Source organism: Lynx rufus, unplaced genomic scaffold (genome assembly GCF_022079265.1).
Source record: "Lynx rufus isolate CCGP_SWC_20201006 ecotype Redwood Valley unplaced genomic scaffold, mLynRuf1.p SCAF_15, whole genome shotgun sequence".
NCBI lineage: Eukaryota > Metazoa > Chordata > Mammalia > Carnivora > Felidae > Lynx > Lynx rufus.
Genome location: NW_025814829.1, coordinates 39,090,629 through 39,109,855, shown reverse-complemented (window position 1 = coordinate 39,109,855; position 19,227 = coordinate 39,090,629). Strand labels below are relative to the sequence as shown.

General features: G+C 44.8%; 2 protein-coding genes across 7 annotated transcripts in view; one reads left to right on the top strand and one right to left on the bottom strand.

The window, feature by feature from the left end:
- Window positions 1–9,418, top strand: part of NCF2 (neutrophil cytosolic factor 2) — a 32,544-nt gene extending 23,126 nt beyond the window's left edge. Inside the window, exons 11-15 of the mRNA XM_047076887.1 lie at window positions 1,160–1,185; window positions 1,579–1,730; window positions 1,841–1,952; window positions 6,458–6,635; window positions 8,912–9,418. Coding sequence (XP_046932843.1) covers window positions 1,160–1,185; window positions 1,579–1,730; window positions 1,841–1,952; window positions 6,458–6,635; window positions 8,912–9,024 — 581 coding nt within the window. The 3' untranslated portion in view covers window positions 9,025–9,418. The remainder of the gene's footprint in view (window positions 1–1,159; window positions 1,186–1,578; window positions 1,731–1,840; window positions 1,953–6,457; window positions 6,636–8,911) is intronic.
- An 848-nt stretch (window positions 9,419–10,266) lies between these two features.
- The window catches only part of SMG7 (SMG7 nonsense mediated mRNA decay factor), a 91,649-nt gene continuing 82,688 nt past the window's right edge, over window positions 10,267–19,227 (bottom strand). For 5 of the 6 annotated variants that reach the window (XM_047076881.1, XM_047076883.1, XM_047076882.1 and 2 more), the window contains 6 exons: window positions 18,250–18,621; window positions 15,303–15,383; window positions 14,417–14,576; window positions 13,571–13,741; window positions 13,309–13,454; window positions 10,267–12,678 (listed from right to left, as the gene is read on the bottom strand). In XM_047076881.1, the coding sequence (XP_046932837.1) occupies window positions 12,565–12,678; window positions 13,309–13,454; window positions 13,571–13,741; window positions 14,417–14,576; window positions 15,303–15,383; window positions 18,250–18,621 (1,044 nt within the window). In that variant the 3' untranslated portion in view covers window positions 10,267–12,564. Of the gene's footprint in view, window positions 12,679–13,308; window positions 13,455–13,570; window positions 13,742–14,416; window positions 14,577–15,302; window positions 15,384–17,333; window positions 17,484–18,249; window positions 18,622–19,227 lie in introns of all 6 variants that reach the window. The other variant, XM_047076886.1, reaches the window with a different exon arrangement.

Here is a 19,227-nt window from a genome sequence, read left to right as displayed (position 1 = left end):
TACCGTGTACTTGCTTCGCTCCCCACCCCCCCCACCCCGCCCTGAGACGCTTGAAAGGAAGTTACAGACTCATGGCATTTCACCCTACACTGGAGCATTAGCTGTACTCTTCTGCATAAGCGCAGCACAATCATTATGTCAAGGACATTGAACATTAACATAATATTATAGTGTATATTTTGTATTAAAATTTCTCTAATTACCCCTCAGATCACCCTCAGTTTTTTTGTTTTTATCTTTTCTGTCTAGGGGCCCAACAAGGATCACATATTAAGTTTTTTTTCATGTTTATTTTTGAGAGAGAGAGAGCACGCGAGCGAGCGTGAGTGGGGGAGGGGCAGCGAGTGAGGGAGACCAAGAATCCAAAATAGCTCCAGGCTCTGAGCTGTCAGCACAGAGCCCCACGTGGGACTCGAACTCACAAACCATGAAATCATGACCTAAGCCGAAGTTGGACGCTTAGCCAACTGAGCCACCCAGGCGCCCCAAGGATCACATATTAACCTAGAAAGATTTTATGAATATAGATTCCTAGGCCTTGGATTCTGATTTTTTAGGCCTAGAATTGGACCTGAGAATCTGTATTTCCAGAAAAAAAACAAAAAACCTCCCAAGGAATTCTAGTGGTTAGCTGGGTTTGAGATCAGTGGTTTTGATCATGTGCTCTTTCTAGTGAGTATCTTCATGCAGATTTCTCTTATATAAATTATGTGCATATTGCTTCATTAATATATTATGCACCTTAGGAAACATACACAAAAATAAAGGACAAGGTAAAAATAAGTGGTTCTAACGTTCCTTCTCGTGGCCCCTGGCTCATCTTGCACTCCCTGCTTTCATGAGTCCAGGGCCCACTGGTTTAACTGGACTTTGGGTCCCTGCTAACCCCATGCATTGCTGGGGACGTGCTGGTCCTCCAACACTTGCCTGTATGCTCCCCGCGGGCAGGGACTGGGTTCATTTGTGTGTTTGGGCTTCGTCTTGCCCATTTCCCTGCAGCGGGATTCCCCCACCGTTTATTAGGGTGAAGCATCACCCCGGAGTTCAAGGTAAGAAGCTGGTGTCCTGTTCTAAGAGGGTTCCCTTCTGTGTAAGTCAGGGGCTGGCCCAGAGTGTTCATTCACCACCTTCTTTTGTTTTACTTACCTTCTCCATTTAGGTCAAAAAGGAAAAGAAGAGTCCAAGGTAACCGTTTCTCCTTGCACTATTTCAAATGCTAGAGAAAGAAAAAGCTTAAGCTATCCACCATAAGCCTGTCTCCCTGGATTATAGAAAGAGTCCCAAAGGAAGAGTGGGTGAGCTAACACCACACGCCATCCTTGGGCTAGGCACCCCTCGACAACCTTCCCCGCCCAGTGCACGCATTTCCTACTGGCCTTCAGCCCATGGGCCAGATCTTCTGGCCCGGAGGAATTCCCATCCAGGCCGGAGGGGTCTAGGGACTCTCTGAAAGTCCTCCCGCGGCTGTCGAGCCGGTGAGCTATTGGCCTCTCCCCACCACACCGAGTACTCCCCCGTGAGCACACTCAGGACAGGCCTCGGACGCTCAGGAGTTCTCATTGCTTCCTCTCCCCTCAGGAAGTAAAGCTCAGCATTCCCATGCCCTACACGCTCAAGGTGCACTTCAAGTACACGGTGGTCATAGAGACGCAGCCCGGGCTCCCCTACAGCCAGGTCCGGGACATGGTGTCTAAGAAACTGGAGCTCCTGCCGGAGCACACTCGGCTGAGGTGGGTCCACCCGCAGAGAGGGTGCAGCTGGGGGCCTGGCATGGGCCTGGAGGAGAGAAGAGAATTTGCACTGCTGTTATCCGACGTGGTTCTCACTCCTGTCTCCCCAGCTACCGGCCTCGGGACAGCAATGAGCTGGTGCCCCTCTCGGAAGAGAACATGCAGGCTGCCTGGGCCCAGGTGAAAAACTACAGCCTGACTGTGTGGTGTGAGAACACAGTGGTGAGTGCGGCGAGCCCAAGGGCACCTGAGGTCGTGTCTGTACTGGGCCACTTCCTCAAGGACAGTCCACATTCCGACACTTACCGAGTGCTTCGGTGAGCCGGGCACTGTGCCTGGTGTTGAGGTTAGGGTGGCTAACACCTCTGCCTCCCTTTCACCTGGGGCTAGGGGCCCCGGATGCAGCCAGGAGAGGGGTCCCTACGGGAGAAGAGCAGGCCCAAGAATGCCCAGGAAGCCTCTCAGTCCTCTCTGCCAGCACCTGTAAATGAGCCAATGTTTAGGCCCATCACTCTCAAGCAAGGTGGGAATAAAATCCTAACTGAGGCTGAGCTCCTAGCCATTCTTCACTTCAAGTTTCCACGGGAAGAGCACTTGAGGCTGGAAGGTAATAGAGAGCATTTAGTTCACAAAGAGAGGACTTGGATAAATGTCCTACTAATAGGAAGCTTCTATTAGGAACTAACCACGTGCCATATGGTGTGCTAAGTGTACGCTGCGTATCCATTCTTACAGTCCCCGAGAAACTCTCGGAGGAACCGTCATCCCATCTTATAATGTAGGAGACTAGACAAAGAGAGGTAACCTTGACCAAGAGTACCGCCCATCAGTAGAGGAGCAAGGGCTCGGTGGGTGGTTTGACTCCAGGGCCTGCCTACATTCGTGGACACCTTTCTAGACCTCAGGGCCTAGAAAAGACTTAGCTGGAGTTAGGAGCAAAGTTAGAGGCTAGAAGTAGTGGCTACAAGTTAACACTCTTGACCGTCCCTTTGTCTCCGGGAGGGAAAAGTTGCCATTTCTTCTTGTTGTTGATGTTAATTCCGTCCCACAACCATGGCCCCTGAAAAACATCCATCAACATACCTGTCAATATACCAACACACTTTTTTTTTGGTCTTTTATGTCATTTCATGTAAGTGGATGGTACAGTATGTATATATTCCTATGAATATATATACTGTATGTATAAATTTTTGTTTTATCACCCATTTCAGTATATACTCTTCCATTTTTATATATACTTTTTTGTTGTAATAGTCCATTTTTTAAATGTTTGTTTTTGACAGAAAGAGTGTGTGTGTGTGTGAGTGCGTGCGCATGCACACAAGTAGGGTAGAGGCAGAGGAAGATGGGGGAAAGAGGATCCAAAGCGAACCTCAGTGCTGACAGCAGACAATCTGATGCAGGACTCGAACCCACAAACCATGAAATCATGACCCGAGCCGAAATCAGATGCGTAACCCACTGAGCCACCCAGACACCCCATAATAGTCCCTTTCTTTTGATTGCTGATGGTATTGCTAAAAGGTATTCCATAGTATGAATACTACAATTTGTTTATTGATTCACCTCTTCGTGGATATTTGGATTGTTTCCAGCATTTGTCTATTTATTCTTCAACAAACATTTGCTGAACACTTCTGCTCTCCCTAGGCACTGGAGATATAAAAACTATTAAGGCATGGGATGCTTGGGTGGCTCAGCCGGTTAAGCATCTTACTCCTTGATTTCTGCTCATGTCGTGATTTCACGATTCATGAGTTACAGCCCTGGGTCGGGCTCTGGGCTGACAGCATGGAGCCTGCTTGGGATTCTCTCTCTCCCTCTCTCTGCCCCTCCCCTGCTTGCTCATGCACGTACACACACACACACACACACACACACACACACACACACTCTCTCTCTCTCTCTCTCTCTCTCTCAAAATAAATAGACTTAAAAAGAAAACTAGTAAGACATAGGCTCTTCTTGGGGGAAAACGCAGGGCATGTGTTAAGTAAACTGATGGAAACGCACGAATGGCGTACCGTTTTATAAGCACATGGGAGGCGCTCTCACCCAAACATGTTGAAGGAAGGTGGGACAAGTCAGTAGTCTTCCTAGAGGAAATGATGCTGCAATCATCTGGAGGCTTAGCCTTAAAGTGGTAAATAGCAATTAGCAAGGTGGAGGAAGTTAGGGCGCCTTATACAGATGGAAGGGCAGAGGGAAGACCCTAAGAGTCGGCAGTGGGTGAAGGGGGGGTCGGTGTTACTGGACATGACAGGGCGAGTGCCGGGAGACAGGTTGGCAAGGCAACAGGGCCACATGACAGAAAGCCTTGCACGCTGCTGCACTAGGATGAGGTTGTGAGCAGGGGAGAAAGTAGGATGAATGACTGCTTGGGATGGAGGATTCTGGGGCATATGAGCAAAGCAGGGGGCTCTGTGAGGCTGGCCGGCCAGCGGACTTCCTCTGAGTACTCAGCTCCCCATGCATAGCCCTGACACTGGGGAGTCCTAACATAGTCAAGGAGACTCCCGTCTCCACTGACCAAAGCCATGGTCCTTCTGACACCTTCAGTTCTCCCCCCGCCCGCCGCCCCCACTAGCCCCGACTCCCCTGTTTCCTGCTTTAGCATTTTTTTTAAAGTTTATTTACTTTTTGATAGAGACAGAGAGCGCACAAGCGGGGCGGGTCAGAGAGTGAGGGAGAGAGAACCCCAAGCAGGCTCCACGCTGCCAGGGCGCAGAGCCCGAGGTGGGGCTTGAACCCACTAAACCGTGAGATCACGACCTGAGCCAAAATCAAGAGTCGGAAGCTTAACTGCCTGAGCCACCCAGGAGCTCCTGCTTTAGCATTTTTAGATGGCGGCATCTGCAGTTACAGCAGTAGGCAGTACAAAATTCAACAGGTCATGTGTGAACCCTTCGGAGAGCTACTGTTTTTCACCTACCATTGGATTTTGAGACTATGGAAATGACCACACTGGCCAAGCTATTCCAGACCCCCCAGGCCTTGGGGCCCTGTGAGGGGAGTCCCTCCTCCACACCCTCATCCCCACAGCTGGGCAGGGGTTTCTGCTTAGTCATGGAAGGGTCTCTTTGGTAGGTTCTCACTGAAATCAAAGACGCATGTTTGCTGAGAAAGAAAAATGAGTAGGAGAGGAGGAGGCAAAGAAGGTGTGCCTGGAGGAAAGCCCCGTAGCTCTAGCCCCAGGTTGGTGGTATCTAAGAGCTCAGAAAATTGCCTTCAGGAAGTAGGGCCACTGGAGTAGCCTGGCTGGTGCCTCTGGCTGAGAGGCCGGGAGCCGGGACCCTGGGCAGGGGTGGGCGAGTACTGGTGCAAGGGGTTCCCTTGGAAGTTTGAAAGGTCATCCTAGGTTTTCAATTGTCCGTCTTGGGACTAATCCCTTCGGTATCGTCTTGAAAGGATTCTGCCTAGGAGCTGTGCCCTAAATGTGGCTTACTCCACTTCAAAGGTTTGTTTTTAATTATTGTCGATTTTTGTCCTTTGAAGAGAGCTCCAGTCTCATTAGTGGCTGTCCGGGGCTAACCCTCCCCAAATTCCCAGCACAGAGTCTTGCTGGCCCTCAGTCCAGCTTCAGAGGTCATTGCTGAATGTTCTTCATCACTGCCCCTTACTCTTGTTGGTGGCAAGTCAGGATGTTCTCATTCACTTACTAGAAGAGCAGGAAAATGAACTATCATTTAAAAATCTACTCTGTGCAGGAACACTTACCATTAACCAAGCTTAAATACTGAGGGGTGTGTGTGTGTGTACACACACACACACACACACACACACACACACTAATCCTCTCCCAGAGTGTTTAGTAACTGCCAGCTATTTCTATTCTACATCCTGTTGCTTCAGTCCTCTACCCTCAATTTCAGGTAAGGAAACTGAAGTTCAGAGAGGTTACACTGCCTGCTCAGGGACACACAGCGGGAAAGCAGTGGAGCCAGGATACAAACCCAGGCCTTGGGACTCCGTAGGGCCATTTCTACCTTACTATACTGCCTTTCTGTAAAAGGGATCTGCCAAGGCTGGAACAGGCAACGTTAGGAAGTGAGATCTTTGAAGGGTCGGCACAGCATTTACCCTAGCAGGGTTTCTAATGTGGATTTGTTTGATTCTGATTCATTTCTTTAGAAACTACACCCCTCTTTTTTTCAACATTTGTGGCTCAAAAATGACCACAATGGTGACTAGGATGTGTAGCTACATAGACCAGAAAGCAAAGCCTTTTTCATGGCTTTGGGAAGAAGCTCTGCAGGGATTCTCAAACTTTATCAAGTGTGAGAATTACCTACAGGGCTTGTTTAAATGCAGATTGCTGGGCCCCACAATTCCAGGAGTTTCTGATTTAATGATAGGTTTGGGACAGGACCAGAAATATACATTTCTAACAAAGTCCCTAGTGTTGTGGGTGCTGGGGAGAGGGTATTGGATTCAGAGTCAGACACCCAGGTTTGACTTTTGGTTCTGTCACTTGTGACTCAATCTCTGTTTTTCCCTCTGCAAAGTAGTACCCTACTCTTTTCCAGAATTACTGTGAGGTTTCTGAAGATTTTAAGATTGTATAGGTTCCTGCAGACCATCCAATGTTCATAAAGTGCATGTTAGGTCTATGCTAGGGACTGATCACAAATTTGCCTTTATAAGTTTATATCCCAGGTGCTACACTGACATTTCACCGATTTCTTTAGCGATGGTCAATGTTCACTGGCCTTTTATTATTTCAGGGTGACCAAGGCTTTCCTGACGAACCCAAGGAAAGTGAAAAATCTGAAGCTAATAACCAGACTACAGAACCTCAGCTTAAGGAAGGAGGCCAAGTGGTAGCACTCTTCAGTTACGAGGCTACCCAGCCAGAAGACCTGGAGTTTCAGGAAGGGGACATAATCCAGGTTATATCAATGGGTAAGTAGTACTCCTGGTTGACAGAAACTAATTTCTGTGTTGGCAGAAATAAATTCAAGGGAAGAGGGAAGTATTAACCATCTACAAACCAAACTGTAGCCAGTGCTTCCAATATCCTTCCTAGTTTTCAGCTGGAGGGAGCAAAATGGAATGTTCCACCTTTCTATCTATTGCTCCATTGGGCAGGGAAGCAACAAATGGCAGACTTGGCTAACATTCTTCTTATTAAAGATGGCTATGTTTTGGGAGACATGTATTCTCATTCCCAGAGTTAACAAATTGGAAGGTGGCTCGGATCATTTTGCCTTTGCAACAAGCCCTAAGGATACTTTTCTGCAAACCATAGTTCTTTGAATTGATGTATTTTTTGAAGGAGGAGGAGGAAAGAAGGGGGTAAATCTTGCCTCAAAAGAAGCTATTTGGCATTGCTTTGTGTCTGGTGATTTTCCTGATTCTGTTAGCAATCAAACGCACTACAAATTGAAACAGTGTAAGTGGAGAGTTCTAACTTAGTGCTTCACAAACTTCAGTATGCCAAAACACCCTTGAAAGTTTGTTAAATACAATTCCTTGGCCCAGCAACTAGAGATTCTGATTCAGGTCTGGGCTGGGGCCCACAATTTTGAATTTCTAAGAAGCTTCCAGTGTGATGCTGGTCTACTGACCATGAGAAGCCCTTTTCTAACTCATGGTTTGACATAATCTTATTTCTCTACCTTGAAAGGTGTAAGAGTCCCATCAAAAGCTTTGTTCAAAAACCAGAAATCTGCATTAGCAATGCAGAGTAGTGAAACCAAATACTATTACCAATTATAATGGAAAAATCCAAAAGATTTAAGAAATGAGATTTTAAAGTTAATGGGTAGTGAATATACAATTGTATGGCAACTAGCTCAAAATAGGAGTAATAAAATTACTCAAAATAGGAGTAATAAAATTAGAATTACCTGGGGGGAACTTTAGAAAAAAACTGATGCTCAGCCACACCCCACATTAATTAGAGTTTCTGGGGACAGGATCCACACAGCATCTGATCTAGATGTCTTACATCCAAAGATGAACTTCTGAACTAGTTTCATGTTCTAGTAGATGGGCTTTGGAGTAGGTCAAACCTAAGATGCCTGGTATTTATTGGCAGAATTAACCCCGAACAAGCTATTAATCTCTCCAGGTCTCCTTTCCTGGATAGTATCTACAATGGAGTTATTATGAAGTCTGAGTGTGTGTGCGTGTGTATCTAGAACAGTGCCTGTATCTTACTAAAGGCTCAAAACTGGAGCCATTAAGATCCATATGTTTTATAAACATGGACTAAACTCATGACTGGCTCTAACTCAATTCTTTGATCATTCGCTAGTGGACTTTCATTATTAATAAACATTTGACCCTTGAACAACGCAGGGTTAGAGGTGCCAACACGCACCCCCCCAGGCACAATCAAAAATCTGAGTAGAACTTTTGACTCTCCAAAAGGTTAATTGCCAATAGTCTGCTGTTGACCAGAAGCCTTAACGATAGCATAAACAGTTGGTAAACATACATTTTATATATGTAGTATAGACTGTATTCTTACAATAAAGCTAGAAAAAATGTTAAGAAAATCATAAGGAAAATACATTTACAGCAGTGTACTTATCTATCAAAATATCTGTGTATAAGTGGACTCTCATAGTTCAAACTTGTTATTGTTCAAAGGTCAACTATTTAATTTATGGGACGTCCCTTTCTGTGGACAGGGACATAAAGATTCCCAACAGGGATTGGACAAAACTCTTCCCTTGTTTAAAGAAAAATTGCATCTCAAGATTATTCAACTTTTTTCATCTAATTTTTCTGACAACTTTTTGAAAAATCTAATGGATTCTTCTGCATTTGACTGCTCAATTATCCTATCTAAGGCAGAAACCAATAAGATGGTGAAGTCCTATGTTCACGCCTCCCTTAAATCACTAATACAGACTTCTTGATCTGGGTAGCATATCCAGAGAAGGTAATTTTCCTGTACTGGTTTCAGAAATCGATGCATATGGGGGTGACTAGGTGGCTCAGTTGGTTGAGGGACCGACTTTGGCTCAGGTCATGATCTTGCGGTCTGTGAGTTCGAGCCCCGCGTCCAGCTCTGTGCTGACAGCTCAGAGCCTGAAGCCTGCTTCGGATTCTGTCTCTGTCTGTCTCTGCCCCTCCCCTGCTCATGCTCTGTCTCTCTCAATAATAAACGTTAAAAAAATTTTGTTTTAAAAAAGAAAGAAATCGATGTATACGTTTCCTTTTATCAGTGAATGAAGACTGGCTGGAAGGGGAGTGCAAAGGGAAGATTGGCATTTTCCCCAAAGCTTTTGTTGAAGAACACGCAACTACGGACATGGAAAGCTCTCCTAGAGGAGTCTAGGATGTTCTATAACCTACAAAGTTGGAGAAAAGGAACTACAGTTTGCAAAGTTTAGCATGCCTCTGTAGAACACTGAACTGAGACATTACTGTTTGGAAGTGTTAACTAATCTACTTTTCCCACTGAAAATTTAACCTATTAGACAATGATGTGAGAACTTATCGTGATGATAACCCAGGGGTGGGGGGTGGGCTGGGGTAGAGTGGGTAGAAACGTCTGGAAGGGTATGAGGTGTGTGTGTGTGTGGGGGGGGTCTTCTAGGGTGTTCGTAATGTTTCTTGCTTGGAGTGCTGACTACCCAGATGTGTTCACTTTGTAAAAGTTCACTGAATTGTAGACTTGCTGTTGGTGTACTTCTGTATGTGATACCTCAATAAAAAACTTGCAAACACAAGACTCAGAGTGCAGGCCCAAGGCCTACGTACAACTACCCCTATTCCTATACCACTGTAGTCACAGACTCCTAGAGCCCGAGGTAAGTTTACAGGTAATTTAGATGGTACACATTTTCTTTTTTTTTTTTTTTTTACACATTTTCTTTATTACAAGTCTCACTGCTTCCCAAGGAATACAATTTTCAATTCCACAGAGAATTACAATACTAGAGTTATATCCCTTCATGCCTTCTCAGAGAGCGACACTTATTAAGAGTTCACTACTGAATATGTGCCACTAACATTTAAGCGATATAAAGAAGCCAGATTCAGGAAGCCAGCTGGTTAGGACTATCCTGTTAGTTAACATTTCGTATGTACTGTACTAATTTATATGATAAAATTCTATGTATGGTTTTATTTTGGTTATCATTTAACCAAAAGGCTTGATTTTTCAGGGTTAAGTTAGATGAATGATTCCACAAATACATAGAACTCCTCTCTCTCCAGGAGACCTGGAGTTCTCCACAAGAATTCTCCTTCTTTGTACAGCATGTGTGGCTTTGTAAACAGTGTTACTGTGGCTTTATTAACAGTAAAAATAGGGATAAAAATGGAGGGTTGTTAACTTCTTTGCATAAGCCAATCTTTATCAGAGAAAAGAACTGTGACCATCAGTTTCTTTCTACCCGCCCCTTTCCATAATAATGCACTTTGGTTTGGAATGCTACTAAAAGCAAAAATAACCCTGAAACATATTCAATCTTTGGCCATCTCCGCTCTGCCCTAGGTGACTTGTGCGTAGTTTAAATACTTATTTTTTAAGTAGGATATTTTTAGGTTAGAAAAGAAACCATGTACACACAGATCTGGTTGGAGAGAACATGGTTTAATTAAAGGCAAAGCTGATTTCAGCAGCTGCAGGTCTTGCACAGACAGACCAAAACAAAAAACAAAACAAAAAAAACAAAAAAACAAAAACAGAAGAGAAGGTTTACTACACAAAACCAGTTTCTGATGAAGATTCTCCTCTCCCTCCTCATTACTCCACATTGAGGATGATTAGGCGAGAAACCCCGCCCCAAGAATCAGAAAACATTCCAAACACCAAATTCTCATGCAGAAACGGGGCTGCAGATGGGACCCGGGCAGGACTGGGAGCGAGAGAGTGAACCTGGCTAGCTCGTCTGGGGTGTGAGACTCAGGGACAGCTCGAACACTGGAATGTTACAGCTGCCTGAATGCAGAGCTCAAACACACAGAGTGGGTCAAGGTAGTGGGCAAGGAGGGACTGGGAGAGAGGCGGACCCAGGGAAGGAGCTGGGGAGAAGCACAAAGGGTTTCATATTGCCATTGGGTGGGGGGCTTCACCCTTTCAGACCTTTCCAAAAACAACAAAAAACAGAAACAAAAATCCCCAAACACCACGTCAAACTTAAGGAGCAATACTGTGAGCCTACGGGGCTCCAACCACTCTCTGAAGAGCAACGAGCATTCACCTCACCCCTTTCATCACTGGGGCTGCCCAGACTCTAGCGACACCCGGGGCTCCTGGATGTGCTTTGCTCTGCAGCTGTTTTCCAGTTCGTGAGTCCCACGCTGACTCCATACACTCACACACACTCCCCTTCCCCCCAGGAGAGCAGATGGGCAGATGGGTGCGCGCGCGCGCGCACACACACACACACACACACACACACACACACGAGAGACCTCCCAGAAACAGACCCTACCACTAGCACAGCAATTGGACATTTAGATTGTTTCCATAATTTCCCCTTAAAATATTACTCTTCCAGGAACTAACAGAAATGCTGTCCTTCTGTTTCTACACAAGAAAATGTTCAGTCCTCTTTCCTTCTAATAAATACCAAATAAAAGTTTATTTTCCTTTCTTTTGCCTTTTCCAGAATGGACTCCGTTGTGTTTTCTTCTGTGCATGGTGCACATGTGTCCATGTTGCCTTGAATTTCACTCTGACAGTGGAGGTCGGGGGACGCAGCTGGGCCGGGGCCTGGCTTGCGGTGCACGCACGCAGACGCCGCTGCTTCCTTCCTCCTTGGACTGTCTTTTGGGCCCCAACTGCTGGACCCCATGCTGTTGCTTCTCGGCGAGATGTCGTACACATCAGGAACAGAAACAATTACTAGCATACAGCACAGGGCAGAAAAGGGATGGAGGTAGGGACAGGAGGAGGTGGGTGGTAAGCAGGATGGGGTCACAAAAACCAATCGAACAAAAAATAACCACACTGAAAGCTTCTACCTATTAAAATGTGTCAGGCCACGAATGGACCAGCCTGCCTTCCGTGAGACTGCTCGCTACGCTACGGTAAAATGTACAGGAATCAAAAACATTAATTTAAAATCTTCCAGCAGTCATCTGCCAGTCCAGCCCAGCACCACCACCCATACTGCATCCTCGATCGGGGCTCGAGCACCTACAGAGTGAAGGGCATTTCCTGCCGGAGTCTCCAGGCCAGAGGAGGGCCGCCAGAACCTTCTGAGTGAAAGTTGAGGCCTTGGACTCTCCCTCGTGGAGCACTGCCACTGGCCGAAGAGGTCCGTTTCCCTCATCCTGTCACCACCAACCTCTCGCAGGAGCAGCGAGCGGGGCTTTTCCTTGCTACACACTGACTAGAAGAAGCACGTTGTGTATGGAAGAATTCAGTGTGACATTATACTACCGAGAGTAATAACAATAATAAAAGATGTTCAGGAATAATCTCAACTACATTCTCAGTCAGCAAAGCAATCATTAATGGATTCCTATTTTATTCCCCAGAGAGGAAAACAGGACCGAGAAGTTCCCGCCGGCTTCTCCCACCTGCCTCCCCTTCTCAGCTTTCACTTCCCTTGTGGCTGGGGGCATGCACGACGGGGAAGGTGAGAGGCGGTGACATCAGGTAACTGAGTGAAGACAAACAGCAGTTCCTCTCTCCCTCCGGAAGGCCCTGGGGGGACAGAGAGTTCCTGATGGTTTTTTCTTTTTGTTGCACTGCGGACATTTCGTGCACACTCAGCGCGCTGGTGGAACGCTTACACCCTCTCGACAGCAAGAGACAGAAGAGAGGGCTGCCACCTGCAGGGGACTGTACGGGCCAGTCCTGCAAACCCAACATGCCATGGTTTATGGAGCCTTCGTTCCCAGGGTTGCCACTCTGGCCTCAGTGTGGAGGGTTCATGGCGCCTTGTCCCCGCTGCTGTTTCTGTTTCTGCTGCATTAACAGCTGCTCCAGAGCGGAAGGTCCAGGATGCATCATGGAACTGGACCAGATAGACTGAAAAACAGCCCAGAGCTTGTCAGCAGAGGTCAAATGCCTGGATATCTGAAAGGGATTTGTTTTTCAATCCTCGCCAAATATAAAGGCATATAAGTCCCAAGATCCCCACCCCCTAAAAAGATCCAGCCATTAGAAGAAGTTGTTCTAAGACTGTCTTTAAGACCAGTCAGTTCCTGTTATTTTTATAACCAGATGATTTTAAACCAGAAAAGGTGAAAGTAGTTTTCACTAAAACTCAGTGCCACGTGAGACCACAGAGTATTTACTATAAAGATTTTAGGCAAACAAAACATTTCCAAAATTAGACACCCTTCTTTTACTTGTTCACAAAAGGCTTCAATCAAACATTCCAAAATGAATCACAATTTTGACCTTAGAATGCAACTAAAACCTTTGTTTCTGTCCCCGCCCCTGTCCCCAGGATAATTGCTTTATCAGCAGAGAATTCACAAATTAAAAACAACTTCCTATTCAAGAATCTTCTAAGGCAGATCATGTTTCTAGGACTTAGCTAGATATGTGCTATAGATCAATCAGTTCTAAGGGCCTTAGGAATGAGCCTAGCTATTTACGTGAACAAAAGCAGAAACAGCTCCCGTGGCTCTTGTTTTCCTAAAACTCACTCACCTTTAGGCTTTCCATGAGGACAGCAGAGGAATCCTCCATGGAGGGGCCGTGGCCTGTCCAGGTGCCACTTGGAGTGCTGGCCTGATGCCAACTGCTCTCAGAGGCTGATGTTGCTGAGAGATAATCAATGCCGAACCCACCCATGGCTGAGAGATGCAAAGAGATAAGAATTCAAGATGTTCTATCATTGCCAAACACCAAACACCAGAGAAGGGCAGAGTAAGTGACTTCACTTTCACTAGGCAAGAAGTCTGGACCTCACCTGGCTTATCAGTTTTCCACCGATCTGCAGTTCTCCTATCCCTGTTATCTGGAGTCCCGATAGGTCCAAAGTTGGAGAATGGAACAGAATTATGGTTATGTGTTGGAGGGGAGCTCGGCAGGCTGCTTGGGTTTGAGGAATGGGGAGACTGGCTGGCTGGTGTTGAATGATCTAGTAAATACCAACAATAAAACAACATAAAACATTAAATAGATGTTCCACAAACATACCAAGAACTTGAGTTTTCTGTAGATCTGATCACTTAAATTCTACTAAAAATAACCACAGGGCTTTGGGACAAAGGTAAAAATAAGGGCCCCCAAAGGGATTCTGCCAGATGCACTAATCCGTCTTAAGGCATACTCCTTGCTTTAGAAAAACAAAAAAAGCAAAACCAAGCAGACAATTTTGTGCATGCACTATTTTGGCATGTCTGTTTCAGATAAATTATCTACTGGTATTCTCTAATTGCCTAACCTTAAGAATTACTATTAAATCAAACTCCAAGTATAAACTTGGGATTAAAAAACCCCTCTATTTTAAAAAGTTCAACTTTTCCTACAAAGAATGAGTATCTACAAACCAAACTAAAAAACAGCTGGAAACCTTAAGCTAAAACCCATATTTTTCTCCCTTACAACTCTGCTCATTATGGATGTAAGAAAAAGCTTTTTTTAGTGGCATTTATTTCATGAACTGGCTCATCAGGCTTTTTTCCTATTTTCGTTCAGAAATTACTTAAAAAACAGAACAGCTAATATATTTATAATGTAAAATCATACTGATTCACTATCAGTTTGAGGGTATTAGAAATGCAAGGTCTGTAATTTAAAGACTAGCCAATACCTGAACTGGCAGGAAGTGATGGAGACCACGGGGTCCCTTCAAAGAGGGAGTACAGTGATGTCTCCTGGGGGGCCAGCGAAGGATTAAGTTCTGTTTTGGAGCTGGTTGTCAGGTTTTTCCCATATACCTCATTGAACATACTGTTATTTGGGTATCTTTCCTGAAAGACAATGACAACCAAATTATAAACTCACTGCAAGGAAAGAGATTTCAGCAAATGCAATGTTCATGTTCATGAATGACTGATACACTTTAAGCTTTTCTTTTTTTAAAAAGTTTACTTGTTTATTTTGAGAGAGGGAGAAAGTGTGCATGTGCACCTGTGTGCGCGCGTGCGTGCACACACACAAGTGGGGGAGGGGCAGAGAGAGAGGGAAGGAGAACCCCAAGCAGGCTCCGTGCTGTCGGCCTGCAGCCTGAAGTGGGACTCAAACTCAGGTACCATGAGATCATGACCTGAGCCACAATCGAGTCAGACACTTAACTGACTGAGCCACCCAGGTGCCCCACTTTAAGCTTTTCTTAGTAAGACAAACTTTTGAAGACTTTTGTTTCTTTTGGTTTCCCTGTTAAATTCATTTTCCCTCACCCTTTATTTTCTCTATCTATGTAAACAACCCAGATTAAAAAGTACAAGTAATTCACTTGGCTGAACAACAGAGCCCTAAGGATTTCCATATTAATGAGAAGTTAAAGGGTTCAAATTTATAACAAACAAGTATCTCATATACCCAAATCAGAGAGAGAGACAGAGGATAAAATATCTGGAAGGCAGCAATATATGGGAGAGAAAGCAAGAGAAAAATAGGGGTACTGAAATAGAACGGGAAAGGAAGTTCCAGCCTACAATAAAAGCACAATGCAGGATTCTTCACTGTTGACCCACCTGATTGAGAGAGAATCCGGTGAGGGACAAGAAAGAGGATGAGTGTGACATGAGCTCCGAGGGCTTCTCCAACAAGGATTTCTTCACAGTGCCAGAAAGAAAAAAAAGTAGTTACATTATGGCCTCCATTTTCTTAGTATCAATCTTAAGTTCCTACACAACCAGAGTAGAGGACCACCAGTTAAGCATACTTGTACTTACCTGTCATGTACAATGTCGGGCTCAGAAGATGTGAATTACATATTCCTACCATGACACCAGCTACATGCCAGTTGCCACAGGTGAGTCAGAACCCTCCCGGATCAATACCTCTAATCTAGCACAGAGATCCTGGCAGGGACCAGGGACGCTGGAAAATGGCAGTTCTGAGTGTTTACTAGCAGGAACTTTCCCAAATCCCCTTGTTAAGAGGTGCATTTAAAATACTCTCAAAACAAGACACTGAACTGATCTGGCAGTCTTTTTCCCCCAATTTTTAAAACACTCACATTAATGACTTAAAGGCTTTCAAATCTATTTGACAACTGGTTTTGTCAACATGGTTCCTAAACAGCTATTTGTGGTATATGTTAAAATAGTTGCTGAAGTTGAGCTTACAGGTACTGGCTCTAAGAAAACTACCAGGAGAAAAAAAAAGCTGAATCTCTTATGCTCACTGTCCTTGAACGGTAGGTCAGCAAAGCATTTATTAAATGTCTGCCACATGCAAGGCACTGTCACACACATTGTATCATTAACAACGTTAAATATAGAAAGTATTATATATATGTTTTGTAAACATGGGGAAAACAACCCTAAAACACTACCCTCCACGTCCACTTGCACCACCACCAGTTTCGTTGTGAATGGAGGGGGGGGGTGGGGGGGGTGGGGAGCATGGCGGGAGCCAGGAAGCCGTTAATGAGTTGTCCGAGAGGCAACCCCCTGGCCTTCAAGCCGCACGAGCAGAGAAGCAGCAAGAAAGGCAAACACACGGAGCCAACAGCTTAGCAGTTAGGTTTCCCACAAACCCCTAGGTGCCATCACTGAGCTCTCCTTCAGTTTCTAGGGGATCTCTTATTTCTCTCACTTGGGGGAAGAGTGGCGGTCTCTTTGCCCACTCACGAAATTCAAGCGCCAGGGATGGCAGCTTCTATCACGAGAGACGTGAAGCTTTTATTTCTCCTAATCCTAAAGTCAATGCATTTTAACCTTATGAACGTTTTCTGGCCTCATGTTTATGGGAAAGAAATAGCAAAAAAGTAGAACTCTGAATTGTTTTTCTGTTTTGCTAAGATGGAGTAGAGAAAGGGAAAAACTTTCTAGCATACGTCTTCCCAATTTTTTTACATGCTCCCCCACCTTCTCAGAATGCTACGTAACCATCAATGAGCATATACAAGGCCATCCTTTGAAATGCTAGAGGATTGTTTTAAAAAAATACCACTAATCAAAAAAAAAAAAAAAAAAGATACCACTAATCAATACATAAGGCTTTATTTTATGTCATCCTAGTTATTTCTCTCTGTATTCACTCATTTATGGCACGCCAACGTTTCTAAATAGAATTCTCTTCATTTTTACTCATTCTGTTTATGAATCTCACTCTGAATTGAAGTCAGGGCTCTTAGTTAACCAAACAGAAAAGAGCTACATACTCTTCAATAATGTCACTAAAAAATCTAGAACATTTATATGAAGAAAAATCTCACTGCTTCTAAGCAAGATTAAACGATCCTTGAAACTGCTGGGTTTAGATGGAAGTACCACCTGCAAAGTAAGTTAATTTGCCAGCATCACATCCTATGACCAGCCCTGAATAACACTTACAACAAAGCTAGGACTCGGAGATATAGAACCATGGAGTCAGAAAGGTTTTGCCATATTCTACTACCGTTTGAAGGTTAGCTTTGGCAGTGAAGAAATAAATTGTACAATTCTGTAAAGAAAGAAAGCTCAAAGCTCCAGAAAAAAAGAAACCATCTATTCCAAGGACTACAAAATCTCAGGAAAGAAGCTGGGGTTAGAGCAAGAATTACGTCAAATACATACAAAGAGGCTCCGTCCAGGAAGAGAGGCGAGAGGGCCCAGCAGAGCTGGGTAAAGATCAGGAGGGTTAGAAAAAATCAGCTCTTCCTCTTCCTCCAAGGCAGCCAGACTCTTTAACAGGTCCGGAGGAAGCAGAGGGGAGCCCTTGGGGTCCTAGTGACAGAAAGGATCACAGTGAGATGTAGTAAGGGATGACAAAAGCACAAAGGAGTAGCAGCACAGTTAGGGGGACAGAGGTAAGTACAGTCAAGCAGAAAAATCCCAGGGAGACGGTACTACGCAAAGAAAAAGCTCTGAAACAAGCAAGGTGACACAGGACAGTGGTAGTGAAAGAGCAAGACGGTAGAAAGGAGCAAAAACCACTGACAAACAAGGAGCAGCACATCAAAGGTTAACGAGGCCAGTGAGGAAAACAATGCGTAGCAGGGTGATCAGCGTGATCTTGGGCTAACAGAGAAACAGCTCTTTTTAAAAGTTACACATGCACACCCATTTCTTGTGAATAAAGAGAGAAAGGAAGGAGAGCTCCACTATCGAAGATAACTGGCTGACTTCGTTCCTCTCAGAAAGCAATTTGTTTAAATACGCAGTAAACCTATTTTTAAACTCAGATGATTCAGCCCAACTGAGAGGAGCTTTGTTTCACGATTCCCCAATATGCCGCGTGCAAGATTTCTGCACATGATTTCTCTGCCAGACCACCACAGTCCGCATCGGTGACAGAGCCCCTCGCTCCTCCGAATCCAACAGACTGTGCCAGTGTGTGGAGGAGACCAGGAGCCACACCAGGTGCCGGGCAGCGTGCCGCAGCGCTAACGAATCGGAGAGTGGCCTTTACAAGCATCTGCTTTAGAAATTCGGAAGATATGCAGCCCCACACCTATGTCCGCTGTGTCTGGTGATGGGAAAGGACACACACCTCAAATGGCATCCTGGGCACAGGATCCTGCTCTGGACGGAAGACTCCTGGTGACCGTTTGCCTCTGCGGTCCACACTTGCTTGCTGGGCCATGACAGCTCTGTTATCAGCCATGCTGTAGGAAGAATCCCAGTAGAACTCTGGGACCTTGACTTCTGAGGGATTATGGTTATATGGCTCCATGGGAAAAGGCTTCATTTTTTTCTCTAGAGGCTGCTGCTGCATTACAGGAGGTTGCAATGACGGCTCAAACAGTTTTATGGGGTCTTGGGGCTGAAGGTAGTAGGACTGTTTCACAGGCATGATTTTCCCTAATGGGCCTTGAACCTGAGGGGGATTCCACAGCTGTTTGGAGGCATCTGCCTGTTGATACTAAAAAAGAGATGCTTGTCATCAAGATGAGGATAAAATGCAATGTTACATTCAATACTCAGGAAATCACAAAATGAACTTGAGAAACTTAACTGACAAAACTCAGTTTCCTTTACCCTTTATGTTTTTCAATACGCAGAGCTTTCTCGGATGATGGGCACTGAACTCACCTTCTCTTTCAATTCAATTATTTATGAGGTTTAATGAACAAATGAAAGCGTGTGTGCTATGTGTGTGTGTTCCCCCTTCCCAGCCCAAGTACTGTGGGGTTGATGATATTTAAGAATGGTGTCATAGCTTTCTTAACACCTCGTCAAGATTATGATTCTATTTCCCTCCTGTAGTTTATTTTCAAATAGGAGAATTATTTATACAAAGTTCTTTTCTACAAAGTTGACAAGCAGCAGCAGCAGCAGCAAAGAACAGTAGTTAAGATCCATTATCCTTTACAAAGGAGAAAGGGAAACATCTGAACTTCCCTAAACAGCAGAGAGAGTGTATTCTTCTCCATAATCCTTCCATAGCAGAAGCATCTGGAAAGCTTAAGTAGTAAGCTTTGGTAATTTTGGTATTTTTAATTAACCAAAGTAAGTTTGGTATTTCTAA